Consider the following 24,615-nt stretch of genomic DNA (forward strand, 5'->3'; position numbering starts at 1 on the left):
TTTGAATTGAAATCGTAAAACATGAAATGTTTTCTTTGGGAATTCAGTATTTTTACATTTCCCAGTAAATGTATTTAATGGATAATGTATCATTGGCTGCAGGATTTGTATTAAATCAGTTCAACTTGTATTTCTACATTTCCAGTATAGCTAGGCTATCTGAACAGTAACAGTGTTCAGCCTGAAAGCCTGAGGGAATTTAATTAGAATTGGAATTTGTGGAATTGTTAAGGATAATGAATTTGGAATTGAATTCTTGGAATTTACCAAACATTGGAATTGAGAGGAATTTAATTATCTCTGAATTCAAAGACTGACCTGGAATTTGAATTGAATTAAATGTAATTTACAAGGAGAGAGATTCTAATTAGAATGTGGAATTCACCCCCTGACCTTTGTTCAAAGATTCCAAAAGTTCACAAAACTCAAAAGGAGGAAGAATCATTCAACAAGAAACTACATTTTATGTCATCTCTGAATATAAAGTGACAGTTCACCCAAATGACAAAATTACTAATTTGTGTAAGCAGTCTACGGACAACGACCATGTTGTGGGTTTGTTTACTTGGGCACTGTCACCAACACTGCTAACCAAATCAAGGACTGCAGCACTTCCTGGTCCATATACTGCTTTCAGCGTCAGGAAATAATATGTATTTTATCCCCATCTCATGAAAACCTTTCCATGTATTCAACTGTTGCATGGGTTCATGGTAAGGTGATGTCCTCTTGCAAACGCAACATATTCTGTATCTGTCATTGTAAAGACATGTCCTGTGTTTCAGCTGCTGGCATTTCTGTATAGCACTTTGTGACATCTGCTAATGTAAAAAAAAAAAAAGCTTCATAAATGCATTTGATTGATTGATATCCCACCCATCTGCAGTCCCTCTGCTCTCTCCATCCTGATATCCTACCCTGCTGCAGTCTCTCTGCTCTCTCCATCCTGATATCCCACCCTGCTGCAGTCTCTCTGCTCTCTCCATCCTGATATCCCACCCTGCTGCTTGACATTCTCCACCCATCTGCAGTCCCTCTGCTCTCTCCATCCTGATATCCCACCCTGCTGCAGTCTCTCTGCTCTCTCCATCCTGATATCCCACCCTGCTGCAGTCTCTCTGCTCTCTCCATCCTGATATCCCACCCTGCTGCAGTCTCTCTGCTCTCTCCATCCTGATATCCCACCCTGCTGCAGTCTCTCTGCTCTCTCCATCCTGATATCCCACCCTGCTGCAGTCTCTCTGCTCTCTCCATCCTGATATCCCACCCTGCTGCAGTCCCTCTGCTCTCTCCATCCTTTCTTCCACTCATCTTGTGGGAGACAATCTCATCCCTCCGTTCAATGCAGCTGTAGCAGCCAGAGCCGTACAATGGGGGGAGAGTCAGAGAGAGAGAGAGAGAGAAAGAGAAGGATGAAGTGAGAGTGCGAGAGAGAGGGGGAGGGAGTGAGTGGGAGAGAGGCAGAGAGAGATAAAGAAAAAGAGAGAGAGTGGAAGGGAGAGTGAGGGAGTGAGGGAAGCGAGTTCGGAGGCACTGGCTCTCCTGGCAGACGGCACATATAGCTCGCTATGTTTACTAATGGAGACCATCAGTCATCCGTGGAGCGTTACCGTAGTGATTGCACACCGAGAGCTCTTAAAGTAAAGGGAGAGAAGAGAGAGAATGGAACACATCAGATGGGCCCTTAAGATCTATACCTGCAGTACATGTAACAAATCATTCAGGGAGCTTCTTCTTTGTTCCCAGCGTTAATACGGAAGACGTCCATGAGACGGGGGGCACAGAAGACTTCCATGAGACGGGGGGCACGGTAGACTTCCATGAGAAGTGGGGGCACGGAACATGTCCATGAGACGGGGGTGGCACGGAAGACTTCCATGAGAAGTGGGGGCACGGAAGACGTCCATGCGACGGGGGGCACGGAAGACTTCCATGAGAAGTGGGGGCACGGAAGACGTCCCATGAGACGACACGGGTCCATGAGACGGGGGGTGGCACGGAAGACTTCCATGAGAAGTGGGGGCACGGAAGACGTCCATGCGACGGGGGGCACGGAAGACGTCCATGAGATGGGGGGCACGGAAGACGTCCATGAGACGGGGGGGGCACGGTAGACTACCATGAGACAGGGGGGCACGGTAGACTTCCATGAGACAGGGGGCGGCACGGAAGACGTCCATGAGAGGGGGGCACGGAAGACTTCCATGAGACAGGCACAAAAGCAAAAAAAGCAAAAAGAAATCAGCACTGTGTGAAATTCGTATATAAACTTCAAGTACAGTACCAGTCGAAAGTTTGGACAAACCTACTCATTCAAGGGTTTTTCTTTATTTGGACTATTTTCTACATTGTAGAATAATAGTGAAGACCTCAACACTATGAAATAACACATATGGAATCATGTAGTAACCAACAAAGTGTTAAATCAAAATATATTTGAGATTCTTCAAAGTAGCCACCCTTTGCCTTGATGACACCATTGCATACTCTTGGCATTCACTCAACCACCTTCAACAACAGCCTTGAAGGAGTTCCCACATGCTTAGCACTTGTTGGCTGCTTTTCCTTCACTCAGCGGTCCAACTCATCCCAAACCATCTCAAATGGGTTGAGGTCGGGTGATTGTGGAGGCCAGGTCACCTGATACAGATCACTCTCCTTGGTCAAATAGCCTTTACACAGCCTAGAGGTGTGTTTTGGATCATTGTCCTGTTGAAAAATAAATGATAGTCCCACTAAGAGCAAACCAGATGGGATGGCGTATCGCTGCAGAATTCTGTGGTAGCCATTCTGGTTAAGTGTGCCTTGAATTCTAAATAAATCACTGACACTCAACAGCAAAGCACACTCACACCATAACACCTCCTCCTCCATGCTTCAAGGTGGGAACCACACATGCGGAGATCATCCGTTCACCTACTCTGCATCTCACAGAGACACGGTGGTTGGAACCAAACATTTCAAATTTGGACTCATCAGACCACAGGACAGATTTCCACTGGTCTAATGTCCATTGCTCGTGTTTCTTGGCCAAAGCAAGTCCCTTCTTCTCGTTGGTGTCCTTTAGAAGTGGTTTCTTTGCAGCAATTCGTCCATGAAGGCCTGGTTCATGCAGTCTCCTCTGAACAGTTGATGTTGAGATGTGTCTGTTACTTGAACTCTGTGAAGCATTTATTTGGGGTGCAATCTGAGGTGCAGTTAACTCTAATGAACTTATCCTCTACAGCAGAGGTAACTCTGGGTCTTCCTTTCCTGTGGCGGTCCTCATGAGAGCCAGTTTCATCATAGAGCTTGATGGTTTTTACGACTGCACCTTCACGATAGACTGACCTTCATGTCTTAAAGTAATGATGGACTGTCATATCTCTTTGCTCATTTGAGCTGTTCTTGACATAATATGGACTTGGTAATTTGGTAATATCTTCTATATACCACCCATACCTGGTCACAACACAACTTATTGGCTCAAACGCATTAAGAAGCAAAGAAACTCCATAAATTAATTAACAAGGCACACCTGTTAAATGAAATGCATTCCAGGTGACTACCTCATTTAGCTGGTTGAGAGACTGCCAAGAGTGTGCAAAGCTGTCATCAAGGAAAAGAGTGGCTACTTTGAAGAACCTCAAATATAAAATATATTTTGATTTGTTTAACACTTTTTTGGTTACTACGTGATTCCGTATGTTTTATTTCATAGTTTTGATGTCTTCACTATTATTCTACAATGTAGAAAATAGTAAAAATAAAGAAAAACCCTTGAAAGAGTAGGAGTGTCCAAACTGTTGACTGGCACTGTATCTTAAAGAATCCTTGAGATAATAATATATTCTGAACATTTTGTCACAATAACAGAATGGAATCAATGTCAAGGACTTGCTCTCAGGTGTCAAGTGCACTTGATGTGCTTTTAAACCAAGTCCTGCTGGCTTCATGGATGGGCCAAATGTGGACCTTTAGAAAACATGCATTAAGGCAGCTCACAGACGCTCCAAAGTCAAAAATCAGGTCAGCTGGTGGAATACCCCTAGATCTCCGAGTGGACCCATGTACAGTTGAAGTCGGAAGTTTACAAACACCTTAGCCAAATGCATATAAACTCAGTTTTTCACAATTCTTGACATTTAAATCTGAGTAAAAATTCCCTGTCTTAGGTCAGTTAGGATCACCACTTTATTTTAAGAATGTGAAATGTCAGAATAATAGTAGAGAGAATGATTTATTTCAGCTTTTATTACTTTCATCATATTCCCAGTGGGTCAGAAGTTTACATACACTCAATTAGAATTTGGTAGCATTGCCTTTAAATTGTTGAACTTGGGGCAAATGTTTCTGGTAGCCTTCCACAAGCTTCCCACAAATTTTGGCCCATTCCTCCTGACAGAGCTGGTGTAACTGAGTCAGGTTTGTAGGCCTCCTTGCTCGCATACGCTTTTTCAGTTCTGCCCAAATATTTTCTATAGGATTGAGGACAGGGCTTTGTGATGACCACTCCAATACCTTGACTTTGTTGTCCTTAAGCCATTTTGACATAACTTTGGAAGTATTCTTGGAGTCATTTGCCATTTGGAAGGCCCATTTGTGACCAAGCTTTAACTTCCTGAATGATGTCTTGAGATGTTGCTTCAATATATCCACGTAATTTTCCTCACTCATGAGGCCATCTATTTTGTGAAGTGCACCAGTCCCTCCTGCAGTAAAGCACCCCCACAACATGATGCTGCCACCCCCGTGCTTCACGGTTGGGATGGTGTTCTTCGGCTTGCAAGTCTCCCCCTTTTTCCTTCAAACATAACGATGGTCATTATGACCAAACAGTTCTATTTTTGTTTCATCAGACCAAAGGACATGTCTCCAAAAAGTATGATCTTTGTCCCCATGTCCAGTTGCAAACCGTAGTCTGGCTTTTTTTATGGCGGTTTTGGAGCAGTGGCTTCTTCCTTGCCGAGCGGCCTTTCAGGTTATGTCGATATTGGACTCGTTTTTACTGTGGATATAGATACTTTTGTACTTGTTTTCCTCCAGCATCTTCACAAGGTCCTTTGCTGTTGTTCTGGGATTGATTTGCACTTTTCACACCAAAGTAGGTTCATCTCTAGGAGACAGAACACGTCTCCTTCCTGAGCTGTATGACGGCTGCGTGGCCCCATGATGTTTATACTTGTATACTATTGTTTGTACAGATGAAAGTGGTACCTTCAGGTATTTGGAAATTGCTCTCAAGGATGAACCAGACTCTTTTTTTCTGAGATCTTGGCTGATTTCTTTTGATTTTCCCATGATGTCAAGCAAAGAGGCACTGAGTTTGAAGGTAGGCCTTGAAATACATCCACAGGTAGACCTCCAATTGACTCACATGATGTCAATTAGCCTATCAGAAGCTTCTAAAGGCATGACATCATTTTCTGGAATTTTCCAAGCTGAATAAAGGCACAGTCAACTTAGTGTATGTAAACTTCTGACCCACTGGAATTGTGATACAGTGAATTAAGTGAAATGAACTGTCTGTAAAAAAAAAAAAAAAAAATGACTTGTGTCATACACAAAGTAGATGTCCTAACAGACTTGTCAAAGCTATAGTTTGTTAACAAGAAATGTGTGGAGTGGTTTAAAAACGAGTTTTAATGACTCCAACATAAGTGTATGTAAACTTCTGACTTCAACTGTAGCTCCACATCGGAACATGACAGACTTCAATACAATGGGACAGAGAGAAGATTTGCATATGGGTCAGTGCTATTTAGGGTTGTTAAGAGTTTTGATCAGCATGACAATTCTAACCTGATGCTACCTGGGCCTGATGAGCCATACAGTATATTAAATATGTTATGAGCCACACATTAATGATATTTAAATAAGCCCAAGCCCATTATCCAATACATGGGACCAAAAAAAACATTTTTTTTTACATTTTTAAATTTTAAGGAGAGGCCGGTGGAGTACAGGTGCTTGGCGTATTGCAAAAGAGAAAGGCTGTAAGTTAGAAGCTTATTATGCATTAATTAGCTAAATATAAGGGCAATACTGCATTGAATGTATTACCTGAGGCTAGGACATCAATGTGTATAGGGCTATATATCAATCTAGAACAGGATGATCTATTTTGGATGCAATTTGAATGTTGATGGAGAGAGAGAAAGACTGCAAGAAACTGATTTAAAGAAACGATGTCTGTAGCTGCAATTTAAAAAAAAGAACAATCTTCACAATAAAAAAATGTCAGATGGAAAAATTAGACGAGCATTCAGTCTTTATATTACTGTAGCATAGTATATGCTGCAGCAAATGTAGGCCTACCTGTCACAAGAGAAAAAGTTACCATGATAAGATAGGTCTACATGCATCGTGACCTGCGCTCCATACTGAGACGGGCTGTCTGTCCCCACCCTGAGCATTCTCTGAGCGTTCTCTGAGCGTTCTCTCAGGCAGAGGCCATAGAGAAGCCAGATTTAGACATTGCATATAATTTTTAACAGTTCCATTTCACGCCATGCTGCTGCTCATATAAATAATTTATAATAATTGACCGTTTTTTCGCAGTGATTTATCCCGGGAAAAGGGAGTGGTTTTGGGCAGTGAATCCCAGTAACCGGGTTCCCCCCATTCAACTCCAGTGCTATTAATATCCAGGGGTTTGGGGGGGGGAGGACAATATGGTTTACGTAGATAGACTACTTTCTGTATTTATGGGAAGATTGGTGGTGGGGGGTGACTGCTGACCTCCTTGTGAACCCAATACCACGGACATTAGGAAGAAGGTTCTTTAAAAAGCAACCTGAGCAATCAGTGCTCCCGCCCCCCTCCCTCCTCCCCACTAATGTGCCCCGCTTTCTTATTCAAGGTGGATTTAACCACAAATCTCCCCCAACATTCTTTGCCAAACAAAGACCTCCCATTAAGACTGTGAATGTCGAGCAACATCGGTTAGCCTAGCGAATGGGGGGGGATGGGTGATGAAACAACGTGTGACATTTTCCCTTTAAAAAGCTAAATTATTGCCGCTGGAGGTTAAGATAGAGATCTAGGAACGCTAATAGACTAAAGTCAATGTTTACGCACGTTAATCCGACTAATACGATCTCACATGATAGTGCACATCTGTTGTGTGGAAGGAGTTGTGTAGAGGTACCTTGCACGTATTAGGACTTGATAGAAGCTTTTGAAGGATCGGTTTCCCTCAATAGGAACAGTGACAGGCTTGAGATTAGCCTACGATGATCGAAGATGGCTAACACACTTTACAGTTCATTCGCAGCGCTGCTCGAAAACTGTTAACATAGGCGGCGTGTCAACAACAACAAAAACGTCTGCGTGTGCACTTCTAAGTCAATTGATCACCCGTTCCCAACATGCATCACTCTAAAAAATGTTTTATTCCCCATTACATTTCCAAAGAGAAACCGCTAACCCATGGAGTCGATACCACTGATGAGACACACAGTTCTTAAATAAACACTCCTTTTTTAAATGTCTTTATTCCATTAAATCCTCCCGGAGTCATTGCCCCCTGACACACGTCGCTTTGCAATTGCCTTTTGAGAGCACCAATAACACGGCCCTCCCCAATATCTGCATATGAACCCCCAGAGACGACCTTGATCAACTGCAGCCAAAAAGGAGAAGACTCCATTTTGGCTCAGAAAAAAGGCAACCCACAGGCAATGTGGGAATCATAATGTCTACTTGCCCCTGTGTTGGTATTTCCCACATATTGACATGTACAGATATAAAAAGACAGAAAAGATGGTATGAAGGGTCAGTGTTTATTTATTTTTTAAAGGGATACTTCTGTTTATATTGATCATTTAATCCTCATCAATCTCATTCTTTGTTACCATTTGGAGGGTTTTTAGCTTGGTTCTGACTGGATAAAGGCCCATATCTTTACGGGTTAAAATGCTGAGCTTGACTGAATGGCCCACGATTGGAGGAATCCATGATGATTGGAGGAATCCATGATGATTGGAGGAATCCATGATGATTGGAGGAATCCATGATGATGGGAGGAATCCATGATGATTGGAGGAATCCATGATGATGGGAGGAATCCATGATGATTGGAGGAATCCATGATGATGGGAGGAATCCATGATGATTGGAGGAATCCATGATGATTGGAGGAATACATGATGATTGGAGGAATCCATGATGATGGGAGGAAACCATGATGATGGGAGGAATCCATGATGATTGGAGGAATCCATGATGATTGGAGGAATCCATGATGATGGGAGGAATCCTTGATGATGGGAGGAATCCATGATGATTGGAGGAATCCATGATGATGGGAGGAATCCATGATGATGGGAGGAATCCATGATGATGGGAGGAATCCATGATGATTGGAGGAATCCATGATGATGGGAGGAATCCTTGATGATGGGAGGAATCCATGATGATTGGAGGAATCCATGATGATGGGAGGAATCCATGATGATGGGAGGAATCCATGATGATTGGAGGAATCCATGATGATGGGAGGAATCCATGATGATGGGAGGAATCCTTGATGATGGGAGGAATCCATGATGATTGGAGGAATCCATGATGATTGGAGGAATCCATGATGATGGGAGGAATCCTTGATGATGGGAGGAATCCATGATGATTGGAGGAATCCATGATGATGGGAGGAATCCATGATGATGGGAGGAATCCATGATGATTGGAGGAATCCATGATGATGGGAGGAATCCATGATGATGGGAGGAATCCTTGATGATGGGAGGAATCCATGATGATTGGAGGAATCCATGATGATTGGAGGAATCCATGATGATGGGAGGAATCCTTGATGATGGGAGGAATCCATGATGATTGGAGGAATCCATGATGATTGGAGGAATCCATGATGATGGGAGGAATCCATGATGATGGGAGGAATCCATGATGATGGGAGGAATCCATGATGATTGGAGGAATCCTTGATGATGGGAGGAATCCATGATGATTGGAGGAATCCATGATGATGGGAGGAATCCATGATGATGGGAGGAATCCATGATGATTGGAGGAATCCATGATGATGGGAGGAATCCATGATGATGGGAGGAATCCTTGATGATGGGAGGAATCCATGATGATTGGAGGAATCCATGATGATTGGAGGAATCCATGATGATGGGAGGAATCCTTGATGATGGGAGGAATCCATGATGATTGGAGGAATCCATGATGATGGGAGGAATCCATGATGATTGGAGGAATCCATGATGATGGGAGGAATCCATGATGATTGGAGGAATCCATGATGATGGGAGGAATCCATGATGATTGGAGGAATCCATGATGATGGGAGGAATCCTTGATGATGGGAGGAATCCATGATGATGGGTGGAATCCATGATGGGATGAATCAAAAGTTCCTACAATCAATCTTACTGGCCATAATGTCTGTGAATTTATGGTTTACTTTTTGTTAGATTATATATTTTTGTTTTATTCGCCATGCTGAAGAGGACTAAAATAAACCATGCGGAGTAAATAAATAATTGATTGAAGATAACATATTTCATTTACTAGGAATCTGGTTAAAATGTTAAAGCTCCGAACACACCGGTAGGATTGTCAAACGTTTGCCTGTTCGACAGTACTTAGCACCTCAGAACAGAATGTTGGCAGTCAATCTCTTTTGTGTTCACACAGCAAAGACCTTGGAAGTCGTCAGCCACTCAGCCTTGTTAACATACTCCAAACCAGAAGGTGGCAGTAGTGTTGTTTGGCAATGCATAGAGTATATGTGCGCATTGCTTATGGTCTAGATTCCAAGCTATTGGCACTAATGTTGCTATTTTGTAGAATAAACCCTTGTTGTTACTAGCCAGATGGCCTCAGCTAGATAACTACCTAGCAAGATGATGAAGAACAATTGAATACACTCTCCATAATCCCATACTGCCAGTAGCAGCCCATAGCCAAATGTTTTGCTAGCTAGCTAACGTTTGCATATTCATATACCTAGCACAACATAGCTAGCTAGCTACTGACACTGCACTAACTCGGCAGCCATTTCATGGAAACTAGCTAATCCAATGTGATTTAATTATGGAAACTAGCTAATCCAATGTGATTTAATTATGATGTCATTACTAGCTCCTAGCTTGGGTGAAGAATTTAGTGTTGTGTGCATTGCGTCTGTGCACTTAGCTAGCTACCACCCCATAGCCTACATATGAAGAGTGACTTGCTCACCCGTGGATGTACGGCGAACATGCACTTTTTGTTGGCCACTGACGAGCATTGCGATACTACAAATAAACTCGGTAGGTTCGTCACTACAGGGTCGGCATGCAGCAGCTTACGCTTTTGTTTCTCGCAAGAGAAGGAACGGCCTCCCACTGTGATAAGTACCTATTTTTGTTTTTGTGTTTCACGCTTTAGTGGTGTGTGGAATGTGGTCGCTTAAAATATCATCATGTTTGGTTGTAGCTGGGAAGGGAAAGGCAGTCTGAAATGTTTAGGCCCCTGAGCAATCAATAAGGATGCAGATGAAACAGAAGGACATCCTGCTTAACAGAGGTGGGACTTGCCAGTTCAGTTCACCACTCCAGGAACTGGCAACAAGGAGGCATGAGACCTACTATAAGCAGAGGTAATGAATGCTATTATAAACTGGGTGGTTCGAACCCTGAATGCTGATTGGCTAACAGCCGTAGTATATCAGACCGTAAACCAGGGGACAAACAAAATTATTTTTACTGCTCTGATTACATTGGTAACCAGTTTATAATAGCAATAAGGCACCTCTGGGGTTTGTGATGTATGGCCAATATACCACACCCTCTCGTGCCTTTTTGCTTAAATACGCCAAGACCCTGTACCTCACGCCACACACACACACACACACACACACACACGCAAGCCACACACACATGCACACTAATGATGCATTGTACAACATACAGAGGGCATTCACACAAACCTACAGTGGTGGGAAAAGCATTCAATTGTCATACTTGAGTAAGAGTAAAGATACCTTAATAGAAAATGACTCACGTAAAAGTGAAAAATCACCCAGTAAAACACTACTTGAGTAAAAGTCTAAAAGTATTTGGTTTGAAATATACGTATGTATCAAAAGTAAATGGAATTGAGAGAAAATCATTACAAATTCCTTATATTAAGCAAAACAGACAGCACCATTTTCTTAATTTACGGATGGCCAGGTACGCTCCAACACTCAGACATCATTTACAAACGAAGCACGTGTGTATAGTGAGTCCACTAGATCAGAGGCAGTAGGGATGACCAGGGATGTTCTCTGTTTAGTGAGTCCACTAGATCAGAGGCAGTAGGGATGACCAGGGATGTTCTCTGTTTAGTGAGTCCACCAGATCAGAGGCAGTAGGGATGACCAGGGATGTTCTCTGTTTAGTGAGTTCACCAGATCAGAGGCAGTAGGGATGACCAGGGATGTTCTCTGTTTAGTGAGTCCTCCAGATCAGAGGCAGTAGGGATGACCAGGGATGTTCTTTTGATAAGTGCGTAAATTGGACCATTTTCCTGTCCTGCTAATCATTCAAAATGAAATGAGTACTTTTGGGTGTCAGGGGAAAATGTATGGAGTAAAAGGCACATTATTTTCTTTAGGAATTATAGTGAAGTAAAAGTAGTCAGAGAATTCTAAAGCACAGATACCCCCAAAAAATACTTAAGTATCACCTTAAAGTCATTTTTACTTACGAACTTTACACCACTGATCAAATCTACACGCAGAAAACGAACCCGCAAACAAACAAAAGGTATACCATAATATGAACGGATAAAGACGGGATCTACTGATGTAGCAGACTGCTTGCCTCTACAAACAAGGGAACATGAGAGAGTCAGAATGGCATATATAATGACTGAAGCAAACACAAGCAGAAAAATGAAGGACCTAGAGAAAAATCAGACCACAACATATATCCAATCAAGGTAAATATTTATACGTCCATGTTCGCTCAGGTTGGCCTGTGCGATTTAATTCGGGGGAATGATATCTGAAGGCATGCATCTCCCTGACCGGCTCCCTGACCGGCTCCCTGACAGGCTCCCTGACAGGCTCCCTGACAGGCTCCCTGACAGGCTCCCTGACAGGCTCCCTGACCGGCTCCCTGACCGGCTCCCTGACGGGCTCCCTGACAGGCTCCCTGACAGGCTCCCTGACCGGCTCACGACACCAAACAGTAACGCTAAGGGACCATCAGGGATTTATAAAGTGCTGTTCATTTATTGTGTAAAAACGCGAGTCCTGAATTAATCAATATTTAATGTCACGCATCGTGGTTCTGGATAGCTGGCTGGTCGGCTAGCTCCACTTTGCCTTTCGAACCGACGACGAAAACCTCACCATACCTACTGATTCCCGAAATACACATCTACAGTTCCACACACAGAAATGGCCATGAGTCTGCAGAACATACACAGCTACATGCTACCCCCCCAAAACAAAGCAGTCATTAGCGTGGGAAGTGAAAACGAATGGGTTTAACGCCCAGAAGATGTGATGAAAAGGATGCAGAAAGGGAGACCGTGTGCCCCTCCGGAACACGGCCGAGGCGACGCACACACACGCGTGTCATTAACGTGTCATTAAAACGTGCCCCTGGGAAAGGTCAGCTGGCACCGCGGGAGGCTGATGGATGGGGGCTCGGCGGCGATGCCAAAGTCAAGTGACCTTTCCACCGCCCCGATCCAAAACTTTTTTTCCCCCACCCGGAGGTGGCAAGATGGGCCTCGACAGCGAATCAATCTTGAAGCTCGAGGACACGGAGGACAGTTGTAAATGAAAAGAAGAAGAGGAGGGAAGATCTAGGTACAACACCATACCACAGTTAACATTTAGGCCTTACTAATAACACATAGGCTGCCTAAAATGGTGGCCTATTAAATTATGTCTCCATTAAGATTGGTTGACAGGGGAAGGGGGGGGGGTGTATAATGGGAATGTTTGATAAAGTGAGTGACTAATTCATTCGGGATTTCCTGGCTGCCGCTCTCTGTTCCCACTTTGCCACTGAATCACAGGCGATTAATTATGCAAACTACACAGAGGCCCAATTCTGATCCAATTTAAATATCCAAACCTTTGCTTTGCCCCCCACGTAATGGATTTGAAGTCCCTGCACAGGGAGTGTAAAACCATGAGTTTCCCCAACCAAACCCAACTAGCCCCAGCCCCAGAAAAGCAGTATTAAATGCATGTCCTACTGGAAACTTTACCAGTAAACTACCAGAATGTTGGTGTCTTTCAAAGATTTTATGTAATCTAATCACCAAGATATCTCGTGGCCCTTTTGGGTCCTTCAGATTATCATAGGTGTCTGTAATTCTTTGTGGCCTTATCACATGTAAAATATATCAAATGATTAAAATAGAATGAGAAAGCAGTAAAACATTATCCTTAACATAAACCATTATCTTAGTGAATACCTCTGGTGTTCAATATGAGGGTTTCAGTATGACATATCCTTTAAATATTTTTTATTACGTAAATATGCAAATGTTGTGAATGTTTTACCGTCAAAACAGTTTTGAAAAAAGTAAATAGTTGGACAATTTATTTTGTTGATTCTATGCTTTTTTTTTCATTAAATTTGGCTATTTTCTCTTGAACCATATGGACACAGATATTGATGAATACTATATATTAAATTACCAAAGTTATGATAGATTGCCAAAGATTTTCTGTTTTCTACCAAAATGACTGACGATTCGGGTAACTTTGATAAATTACCCAGTAGCTTTGCAACCCTACTCACACTGTGGTAAGGGAATATTCCCTATGACTCAGAGTAAACTTGTCCCTCCAACATCAAGAGGATGGACAGGAAGGAAGCCGTATGAAAATATGCTGTTAGTCAGCATTCCGATATACATATTTCTACGATGCGGAAAGCAGCCGTTTTTAAAACACACCTCGTCCTAACTGTGGCCCTCCAATATGTCACCCTAAATGCGGCCCTGCAGAGTTGGGGTCAATTCACTTCCATCAAAGAATGGAACATGACCCGTTACTCTGACAACAACCTACTATCACCTTATATGGAAGCTTGACCCGAGCACTGGCCTAACAATCGCTGTCCGTGTAGCCCCTGTCACTACTCTATTGGTTGTCATGACACTTACTGTTGTCCGCCGTATCCCGTGCCCCTATCTCCCGCTCTCTGAGTGAGTCTGCCTCCTCCTTCCTCCTTGCCTCCTCCTTCCTGAGATCATCCAGTTGGGTCTGTAGGTCGTCAGAGACCCGCTGCAGGTCACGAAGCTGAGCCTGAGGAGATGAAACAAAATGGAAGACAGCCTCAACTCAACACATAAGCCCATAACGCAACATTACAACGCATCACACATTTATTACGTAATTACGTTACTAATTAAAAGTTAAGACGGTATATCTTGGGCAAACTTAATGGCATAAAAACCTTTCTGTGCATGTTTCGACTGTATGAAAAGGAAAGAGGTGGGGGGCAAAATGTGTTGTGTAGAAGTCATGGAAGTGATGGAGTGGGTGCAAATGTACAACTCCTTAAATTGTATCTCATTCATTTAAAGAGTGGGGCCTGAATGGATTTAATGATGAATCTCAAGTATTGAGCCTCCTATTCAGTTATTTTCTCTCTCTCTCTCTCTCTCTCTCTGTATTCACAGCAGCAGCTCCGCTGTAAAAGCAGAGAGGCCTACACAATGGACTATTTAAATCACCAGCGCCAGGCTGTGTTGCCGTGGCACCAAAATGACACTGAATGACAGAGAAGCATAGACTATCATCACTCTCTGTAATAGTCCAATTAATGAACAAAACGTGTGTGTGTGTGTGTGTGTGTATATTACTTTCAAATATCCCCTCTGAGAGTTTCTCATAATGCAATGATGAATTCTAGAGCTGCGGTTACGATAGGGATGACTAGCTTTCTGGGGTATGTTCCTTCCTTATCCACATTCAGCAGCCAGAGTGATTTATGGAGTCCATTTTGAGTTAGCGCCGAGCATACCTGCTCCAATGTATAGCACTGTCTGGGTAAACAAGTGCCTCCAGACTACATTATCAAACTTAAAGCCTAAACAACTAGCCTAAGTGCTAACATGCTAGCATGAGTAGCTACCATCAACCGACACAAGACTAAAAACTATATTATTTTGGTGGCAAACTTTGATGGCAGATTTACAAAAAAGTTGGAATGTCCTTCATTCTCTTTTACGGTATGGACTGTCATTCAATCTAGTCCTCAATCATTTTGTAAATCAAAACAGAAACATAATACAAAATATTATTTATTCAGTACACTGGAAGGAACTGTTGAGTCAACATGAAAAAATATGTGCACAATTCCAATAGGATACATTATTCCAGTAATGTCTCTAAAACGTCTGGTGTTCTTCTAACAGTCTCCCCTCAGGATAGGTTCCCTTGGGGTCATTGTGTAAGGTTCCTAGGAGTAGCCCCTAAAGCACTCTGCCATATCAAAAGAGACACATTCAGAACAGAGGATCAAGAACTGCAGTAGGGGCAGGGGGGTTGTACAAGCCTGGATCTGTCAATCACCTACACACAGAAACAGAACATTGACCCGAAATATTCAACGAAACGTGCCCTGGGTATAAGAAGCCTGTCAGCTGGCAATCAGAGGAGGGTGTCTGTGTGTGCATCTGTGTTGCGACTGAGTCGGCTGACTATTCCGTGACTATGCCGTGTCATCGTAGTCGGCTGACTATTGCGTGACTATTGCGTGACTATGCCGTGTCATCGTAGTCGGCTGACTATTGCGTGTCATCGTAGTCGGCTAAGTATGGTGGATGTGAGTGATTATGGATGGCTGTAGTAGTAGTGGTGGTGGTGGTACTAAGCATGACAGCTGTTATAACATTGTGTTAGTAGTTAGGCATGTACATACATTAGGGTAGGTGCTAGTTTAAACAGTAACCATAGCAACACGTGGCATGGTTGCAACATGTATTCCGGTATCAACTATATGTCTAGGAGACGTGGAGGATTGGGCAGGGTAGGAACACACTGATTTCCCTGGGTGACGGTCAGACAGGGAGCCAGTGTATATTACCACTGTTATATCTACCTGTTTCTCACGCCAGGTGAGGACGCCTTCCTCAATCAGCAGCTGCTTGAGTCTCAGCCTCTCACCCAGGACCCTCGTCTGGCCCTCCACCTCCGCTCGCTCCCTCTGTCCCAGATTCCTGGAAGAAAGTAAACGCGGCCGTCACTACTGAGAAAAACCCCCTGTCTGTTGTCTCCACGGACACCTCCCATCCCCTTCTAACAGTGATGCCATGGGCCAATTCTGGAGGGCTCACAGTGTACTCCCCCAGTCCAAATGGGAAAATAACTTGGTACATGAGCTAGAGGAGGATTCTGTGGAAGAGCAGATATTTGCCCGAGATACAGTAGAGGGTGGGAGGTTGTGAGGTCGAAAATTAGGTATAATTTTTTTGTTTGATCGCAGTTTTGAGGCATATGGCATAATTAAATTAATCCTATATTGGTGCTTGTGTTTGCCAAAGGTGTACCCATGTGCTAGTCGTGGCAATGAACATCGATGCAATTAGGGGTGTTTTACTAATTGAGGTTGTGGCTATGCTTTGACTTGGGAGTCATAAGAGAGTCTAGCTAAATAATATGCTTCTGAAAAATGTACGCACACCTCGTATATATATTTAAAGAATAATTTTTTCCTTTCAAGCATTTCTTAAGTGGAATTAGAGCCCTTCGTTGTTTTGACACCAAATCTAAAAGGGTTGTTTAGACGTTTGGAAACGAACCAATTATCCCGAAGGAAAATATCCACAACGTCTCAATTTAACTGAGAGGCTGCTGTTGTTACTATCCATTCTACTTCTATTTGGTAAACAAGCACAATAAGACGGCAAAATGAGAAGCCAATGAGGTGGTGGCTATTGAACTCTTGTTATCCAATGATGTATTCACATTAAGGGTTGAGTTGCTAAAGGAATCCTATTATGTCAACACAGCCCTCTGTCTCTAGCACAGTGACAACACGCCCCCTGGTGCTAACATACAGTATGAGAAAGGTCCACTGGTTATCATTGTCACGTAGGCCCAACAGGCTCTGATCCCCTACACATATGTCTACGGAACGGTCAGGACAACAGGAATATTTATTCGGCTATTCATACCAACAACAAAAAATCCTTTCTGAAACGCAAATCATATCCATTTCAAACAGGTGCTCTCAATTGGGATGTCGGATGGCATGCCAATGGGAACACATTCCAGCTCCAAATGATCACAGTACACCACAGCAACTGATTTAGAGCTAGACCTGGGCAACCAGGGGTGTCTACTCTGAGTTAGACCTGGGCAACCAGGGGTGTCTACTCTGAGCTAGACCTGGGCAACCAGGGGTGTCTACTCTGAGTTAGACCTGGGTAACCAGGGGTGTCTACTCTGAGCTAGACCTGGGCAACCAGGGGTGTCTACTCTGGGATAGACCTGGGCAACCAGGGGTGTCCTGGGCTAGACCTGGGCAACCAGGGGTGTCTACTCTGGGCTAGACCTGGGCAACCAGGGGTGTCTACTCTGGGCTAGACCTGGGCAACCAGGGGTGTCTACTCTGGGCTAGACCTGGGCAACCAGGGGTGTCTACCTGGGCAGACCTGGGCAGGGGTGTCTACTCTGGGCTAGACCTGGGCAACCAGGGGTGTCTACCTGGCTAGACCTGGGCAACCAGGGGTGTCTACTCTGGGCTAGACCTGGGCAACCAGGGGTGTCTACTCTGAGTTAGACCTGGGCAACCAGGGGTGTCTACTCTGTGCAACCTGGGCAACCAGGGTGTCTACTCTGGTTAGACCTGGGCAACCAGGGGTGTCTACTCTGAGCAAGACCTGGGCAACCAGGGGTGTCTACTCCTGGGCAAGGGGTGTCTACCTGGGCAACCAGGGGTGTCTACTCTGGGCTAGAGACCTGGGCAACCAGGGGTGTCTACTCTGAGTTAGACCTGGGCAACCAGGGGTGTCTACACTGGGCTAGACCTGGGCAACCAGGGGTGTCTACTCTGGGCAACCAGGGGTGTCTACTCTGAGCTAGACCTGGGCAACCAGGGGTGTCTACTCTGAGCTAGACCTGGGCAACCAGGGGTGTCTACTCTGAGTTAGACCTGGGCAACCAGGGGTGTCTACTCTGAGTTAGACCTGGGCAACCAGGGGTGTCTACTCTGAGCTAGACCTGGGCAACCAGGGGTGTCTACTCTGAGTTAGACCTGGGCAACCAGGGGTGTCTACTCTGTTAGACCTGGGCAACCAGGGGTGTCTACTCTGGGCTAGACCTGGGCAACCAGGGGTGTCTACTCTGGGCTAGACCTGGGCAACCAGGGGTGTCTACTCTGGGCTAGACCTGGGCAACCAGGGGTGTCTACTCTGAGCTATCAGATAAGCGCCAAATGAAAAGAAAACAAGCAGGTGTCCACCCCTGAACTAAGGTGTATGATTTTAGAAGTACGGACTCCCCCGTCCAACTGACCTGCAGGTATTTTGGCAAGGCGTTTGACTTCTGTACTCATCTGAAGCGTCACAGCAGTCTGGAGGGAAGAACGGTAAAAGGCATTTACACACCAGGCAAATCAATGAGGTGCACAAGAACAAGAGATCTCAACAAAGACACGAGTGCCACATTGACCTCTGAAACTTCTCTTGTGCGTTCTTATTGATCATTGAAATGCAGCCATTTAAAAATCCCAATCTGCTGATGCCTACAGCTATGTTCAGCACCTGACAAAATAACTACTACTTAGCTAGGTCGGATTTCATTCTCGGGACTTGCCAGGGAGCGACCAGAGGCCACGAGAGCGGTCACAGTTGGAAATTCCTCAATTACGCTGGTATCCCATTGGTTGAGCAGTAGCTAGAGTGCCAGAGCCCGACACGGTTAAAAGCTCTCACTGAGCCGAGAGGACAAACCACCAACTCTAAGTGGCTCCATTCAAGGCGGGAGGATGAGAAGGTAAAATGCTACCGGAGTCAGACACTAAACCCCTCCCTCCCTTAGTTCCTTCTTTTTCTCCATCGCCTGCTGCTGCCGTGTGCCATCACAAACAGCCAGGAAAGCCTGTGACAGTGGGGGGGGCAGCGATAACGGGAAACGTTCCATTTTTTTTGAAAGCTTGCAGCGCTCAGAGACAAGAGGGAAGGGGGGACAAAAATGATCTAATTAAAGGATTTACAGCAGCAGGCTTCACACGCCATGAGGAGGAGGAGAGAGAGGTAGAGGAGGAGGAGAGGTAGAGGAGGAGAGAGAGGAGCGGTAGAGGAGGAGAGAGAGAAGGAGAGAGGAGAGGAGAGAGAGAAGGAGAGAGGAGAGGAGAGAGGAGAGAGGTAGAGGAGAGAGAAGAGGAGGAGAGAGAGGAGAGGAGAAGAGCTAGAGGAGGAGAGAGAGAGGGAGGAGGGAGAGGTAGAGGAGAGAGAGGAGAGGTAGAGGAGGAAGGGGGGCTTGAGGATGAAGACAGAATGCTGTTCAAGGGAAAGAGGGGTGGGTTGGGTGGGGGGTATTGAGGATGAAAACAGAATGCTGTTCAAGGAGACGAGGTAGAGGAGGAGAGATAGAGGAGGAGAGGTAGAGGAGGAGGGGGGGAATTGAGGATGAAGACAGAATGCTGTTGAAGGAGAAGAGCGGGAGAAGGGAGAGGAGGAGAAGAGGGGGTGGGTCTTGTTTACTGTTTTGCCTCTTTATCTCAGTTTGTTTCCTCAACTAAAGGGAATGGCAGCGAGTAGAACAACTTCCAAGATGTCAATCTTTGACAGCATTCAAAATGTGTTCTCAAAGAGAAGAGCCAACCAGTGGGACATCACTGAGACAGTGTTCTTCCTACTGGAGTGGAGCCCACTGTAGTCACAGCTGATGTTTGTAGTCTAGTTTAAACAACAGTGTGGCCCGTTCAGTAGCAGTACGTGGCATCAATGTGAAGGATCAAAAGATGATTGTAAATAACTAAGCCTTGGTCTTTGAACTACCTAATCAACATTTACACAAGAGCATGACTGGCTTAATAAAGTAAAGGCAGTAAAGCTGTAACAAATGGATTCAACATGTATATAGTCTAATCTGGTTAATACAGTAGAGTACAGTACATTACAGTACATTACATTACAGTACATCACATTACATTACTGTACATTACAGTAGAGTACATTACAGTACATTACAGTAGAGTACATTACAGTACATTACAGTACATTACAGTACAGTAGAGTACAGTACAGTAGAGTACAGTACAGTACATTACAGTACAGTAGAGTACAGTACATTACAGTACAGTAGAGTACAGTATATTACAGTACAGTACAGTACAGTAGAGTACAGTACATTACAGTAGAGTACAGTACATTACAGTACAGTACAGTACAGTACAGTACAGTACAGTACAGTACAGTACAGTACAGTACAGTACAGTACAGTACAGTACAGTACAGTTACAGTACAGTACAGTACAGTAGAGTACAGTACATTACAGTACAGTAGAGTACAGTACATTACAGTACAGTAGAGTAGAGTACAGTAGAGTACAGTACATTACAGTTAAGTACAGTATATTACAGTGGAGTACATTACAGTACATTACAGGGCAGTACATTACAGTGGAGTACATTACAGTTAAGTACAGTATAGTGCAGTATATTACAGTACATTACAGTGCAGTACACTACAGTTTGCTAGCCATGCACAATAGGGAAAACTTTACCGCAGATGCCATCATTGACACGTGAAGATGGTATGTAGTGAGAGCGGTAGCCGAGGTTGGTGCAGTAGAATCGGCCGTTAGGACAGGCTGCAGTGCCTAAAAGAGGGCAAAGTTCAAAGGTAAGTCTGTGATGACTGCATTTCATTACTAAGGTAATCATTGGAAGCATATTTTCAATGGAATAATAATTCATGTCGAACCAGCTCATCTGATTTTATACTTCATATGAAGCTTGCAAGAAAAGGCATTTCCCTATACTTGTGCATGTGACATTAAAACTTAAAACTTGAATGGGGTTGTGAAGGAAAATACATGCACTTCCACAGTCACTCTTAGGGTGGCAGTGTCCAGCAAATAATCACATGGATGTTTAATTTCTGGGACCAGACCAGATTTGCAGGGGCAGATGGTTAGATGAGTCGTACTGAATGTGTTAATTAAAAACAAACAAACTTCCAAAGCCCACTTTTCAATTACATTATAATAAGGCGATACAGATTTAATTGAATGTTTAAATGTTTTCAAAAAAAGGAAATATATATCTGAAGAAGTGAAAAGTTGTACTTAATCAATTGCACAATAAGGCAAAAAATTATAATTTAAAATGATGTTCCAATAAAATAATTATGGTGGAATTATGCCTCTTTTAGCCTCCCCAAGAATCTCCTGATTAGGTCGCTGGGTGTAGAACTGGAGTTGCTATAATGACCCTACTTTTTAATCTTTAAAAAAATAATAATAATAAATTTGTTTCGCTCTATCGCCTCACTTTTCCAAAAATGAAATTTGTTAAACATTTAATAAAAAATATGTCTGGCCTAAAGATTCACTCTATTCCTCATCACCCACTATAACAACATATTCTTCATTGTGCCAGTAGATTCATTTAGTACAGAGGTGTCAAACATACGGACCGGGTCCAATCTGGCCAGCGGAAGGACCGAGTTGAAAAATAAAAGGGGGGGGAAATGGGGCAGAAACAAACTGAATGTTCCTTAAAATAGCAACAAAAAAAATGATACAAACATACAGTTTGTTGACTGTGTCAGGCTCGATAATAATCCCTAAAATACAGGGCCTTCAGAAAGTATTCACACCCCTGGACTTTTTCCACATTTTGATGTGTTACAACCTGAATTCAAAATGGATTCAAGTGATATGTTTGGTCGCTGGCCTAAACACAGTACCCCATAATGTCAATGTGGAATTAAGTTTTCTGGAGAGAAATATATATATATATATATATATATATATATATATAAAAATTATAAGCTGAGATGTCTTGAGTCAATAAGTATTCAACCCCTTTGTTATGGCAAGCTTGAATAAGTTCAGGAGTAAAAATGTGCTTAGCAAGTCACATAATAAGTTGCATGGACTCTGTGTGCAAAAATAGTGTTTAACATGATTGTTGAATGACTACCTCATCTCTGTACCCCCCACACATACAATTATCTGTAAGGTCCCTCAGTCGAGCAGCGAATTTCAAATTTCACAGATTCAACCACAAAGGCCAGCAATGTTTTTCAATTGCCTCACAAAGAAGGGCACCTATTGGTAGATGGGTAAAAATCGAAAAAGCAGACATTGAATATCCCCTTGATTATGTTGAAATTATTAATTACACTGTGGATGGTGTATCAATACACCCAGTCACTAAAAATATACAGGCGTCCTTCTTAAGTCAGTTGCCGGACAGAAAGGAACCTGCTCAGGGATTTCAACATGAGGCCAATGGTGATTTTCAAACAGTTTAATAGCTGTGATAGGAGAAAACTGAGGATGGGTCAACAACATTGTAGTTACTCCACAATGCTAACCTAATTGACCGAGTGAAAATAAGGAATCCTGTACAGAATTAAAAAATATTCCAAAGCATGCATCTAGTTTGTAACATGTGGCAAAGCAATTCATTTTTTGTCCTGAATACAAAGTGTTATGTTTGGGGCAAATCCAATACAACACAGTGATAAGTACCACTCTCCATATGTTCAAGCATAGTGGTGGCTGCATCATGTTATGGGTATGCTTGTAGTCATTGAGGACTGAGGAGTTTTCCAGGATAAAATATAAACGTAATGGAGCTAAGCACAGGTACAATTCTTATGGAAAACCTGGTTCAGTATGCATTCCAACAGAGACTGGGAGATGAATTCACCTTTCAGCAAGACAACAATCTAAAACACAAGGCCAAATCTACACTGGACTTGCTTACCAAGAAGACAGCAAATGTCCTTGAGTGGCAGAGTTACAGTTTTGACTTAAATCAGCTTGAAAATCTATGGCAAGACCTGAAAAAGGTTTGTCTATCAATGATCGAATGCAGCCCCCGGGGCAAAAAAAAAAAAAGAGTTTGACACCCGATTTTATTTTCGCTTGCAACCTAGTTCCTTGAGTTCAAAGAAACTCACGAGAACTTGAAATCTCAGCAAGTGTGAATATATTATATTATAATATTTATACATTAATATAAACTAAATCAAAACCAGGGATCTCCAAGAATCAGTAGAGCTGTTATCTAGTCAGTGTAAGAGCACTGGTTGTCTCCCTACACTCCCTGCTCATGTATACCTGATATATAGACACACTTAGACCCTCCTCTATCACTATACCAACCAGGTAAATCATGGTTTTACCACCCACTTACCACGGGTAACTTACCACCTCTAAACAAGGACTTCAATTACATTATAAAGTCTACCCATTGAAATATCTGAAAGTCATTGATTGACACCTGTTTACAGCTGTATCCCCGCACTTCTACTCTGAGACCCTTTATGAATAAAGACCCGGGATCTTCTGTTTGTGATTAGGGGAAACCTGTACCACGAGCCTCTTTACCTGGTTCATCTGATCCATCCATACAGTCGCAGTAGTCGTCATTCACCTGGTCAAAAGGGATCATTTTAGACCCATCGATACACAGGAAGGACTTTCTTTCTCTATAAAACCTCTTATCTGTTAAAAGGGAGAGAGCAAGGGGGGGGGAAATCGTCATGGGCATGTGTGATGTGTTGACATTCTTGACTTACAAACTTGGTAGTGGTTAACACATCAGCTTACAGACCACCCATGTATCCCCAATGGGGGGGGGGGAATCAAAATGGATACCCCTTCTGCCACTTTATGTTCATCAGACCTCCCTCTCTCATTCCACACTGTCTTAATTAATCATCATTTGTTTACAGTCTCATACGGTATTGACTTTCCAGCTCGTGTTGGGGTCGGCGGTAGGTTAGAGAGATGGACCACATAACGAGGGGGTTGCCGGTTCAAATATCTCCGGGCTGACACAATTTTAAAACATTAAAAAATAAAGATGTATATTCTACTCTATTCTAAAAGCATTCAAAACATTACTGCATGTTATAGTTAGCCTATAGCCAGACTGAATGTGTGATTCAATGACAGGTGCATTTCGCTAAACCCGCAATAACATCTGCTAAATATGTGTATGTGACCAATAAAATGTGATTTGATTTGTTGACAGTCACAACACTTGGGAAAAAGCAAAGGATAATTCAAATGTTGTAATATTCTCAAACTAATTAGATAGCTATCGTTAGCTAGTTCAACAAGTTCACTAGGCCTAGTTTGGTAAAAAAACATGCAAGTATTGTAAAGATGTGCTAAGAGGCTGCTTTGTTTACCAGCTAATCCAGGCTATGTAGCTAATCTTGCAACAGCATAATATTTGTTTACTTCGGGAAAGACTTACACGACAAAGAAATTCCTCTGATTTTCCGCGAGTCTACACAAATGGACCAAAGAATCACAGCAATGACAATATGACAATGTCCGAGGGAACAGTTTGTGAACATTACTCTCTTAGAGAGGGCTGCAAAGCAGTTAAAATGCTCTTTACACTCAAAAACTAGCAAGCTAGTTTAACATTTCCCCGTGAACTATCAACGCTTCCTGAAACATGGTC

At 43.3% G+C, this 24,615-nt stretch overlaps 1 protein-coding gene across 5 annotated transcripts in view; it reads right to left on the reverse strand.

The window, feature by feature from the left end:
• The window catches only part of LOC112214854 (glucosidase 2 subunit beta), a 278,290-nt gene extending 253,675 nt beyond the window's left edge, over positions 1 to 24,615 (reverse strand). For all 5 annotated transcript variants that reach the window (XM_042298486.1, XM_042298485.1, XM_042298488.1 and 2 more), the window contains exons 1-6: positions 24,403 to 24,615; positions 23,526 to 23,642; positions 20,685 to 20,780; positions 18,470 to 18,527; positions 16,053 to 16,170; positions 14,110 to 14,251 (exon numbers count right to left, since the gene is read on the reverse strand). In XM_042298486.1, the coding sequence (XP_042154420.1) occupies positions 14,110 to 14,251; positions 16,053 to 16,170; positions 18,470 to 18,527; positions 20,685 to 20,780; positions 23,526 to 23,642; positions 24,403 to 24,505 (634 nt within the window). In that variant the 5' untranslated portion in view covers positions 24,506 to 24,615. The remainder of the gene's footprint in view (positions 1 to 14,109; positions 14,252 to 16,052; positions 16,171 to 18,469; positions 18,528 to 20,684; positions 20,781 to 23,525; positions 23,643 to 24,402) is intronic.

Source organism: Oncorhynchus tshawytscha, linkage group LG15, assembly GCF_018296145.1.
Source record: "Oncorhynchus tshawytscha isolate Ot180627B linkage group LG15, Otsh_v2.0, whole genome shotgun sequence".
Classification (NCBI taxonomy): Eukaryota; Metazoa; Chordata; class Actinopteri; order Salmoniformes; family Salmonidae; genus Oncorhynchus; species Oncorhynchus tshawytscha.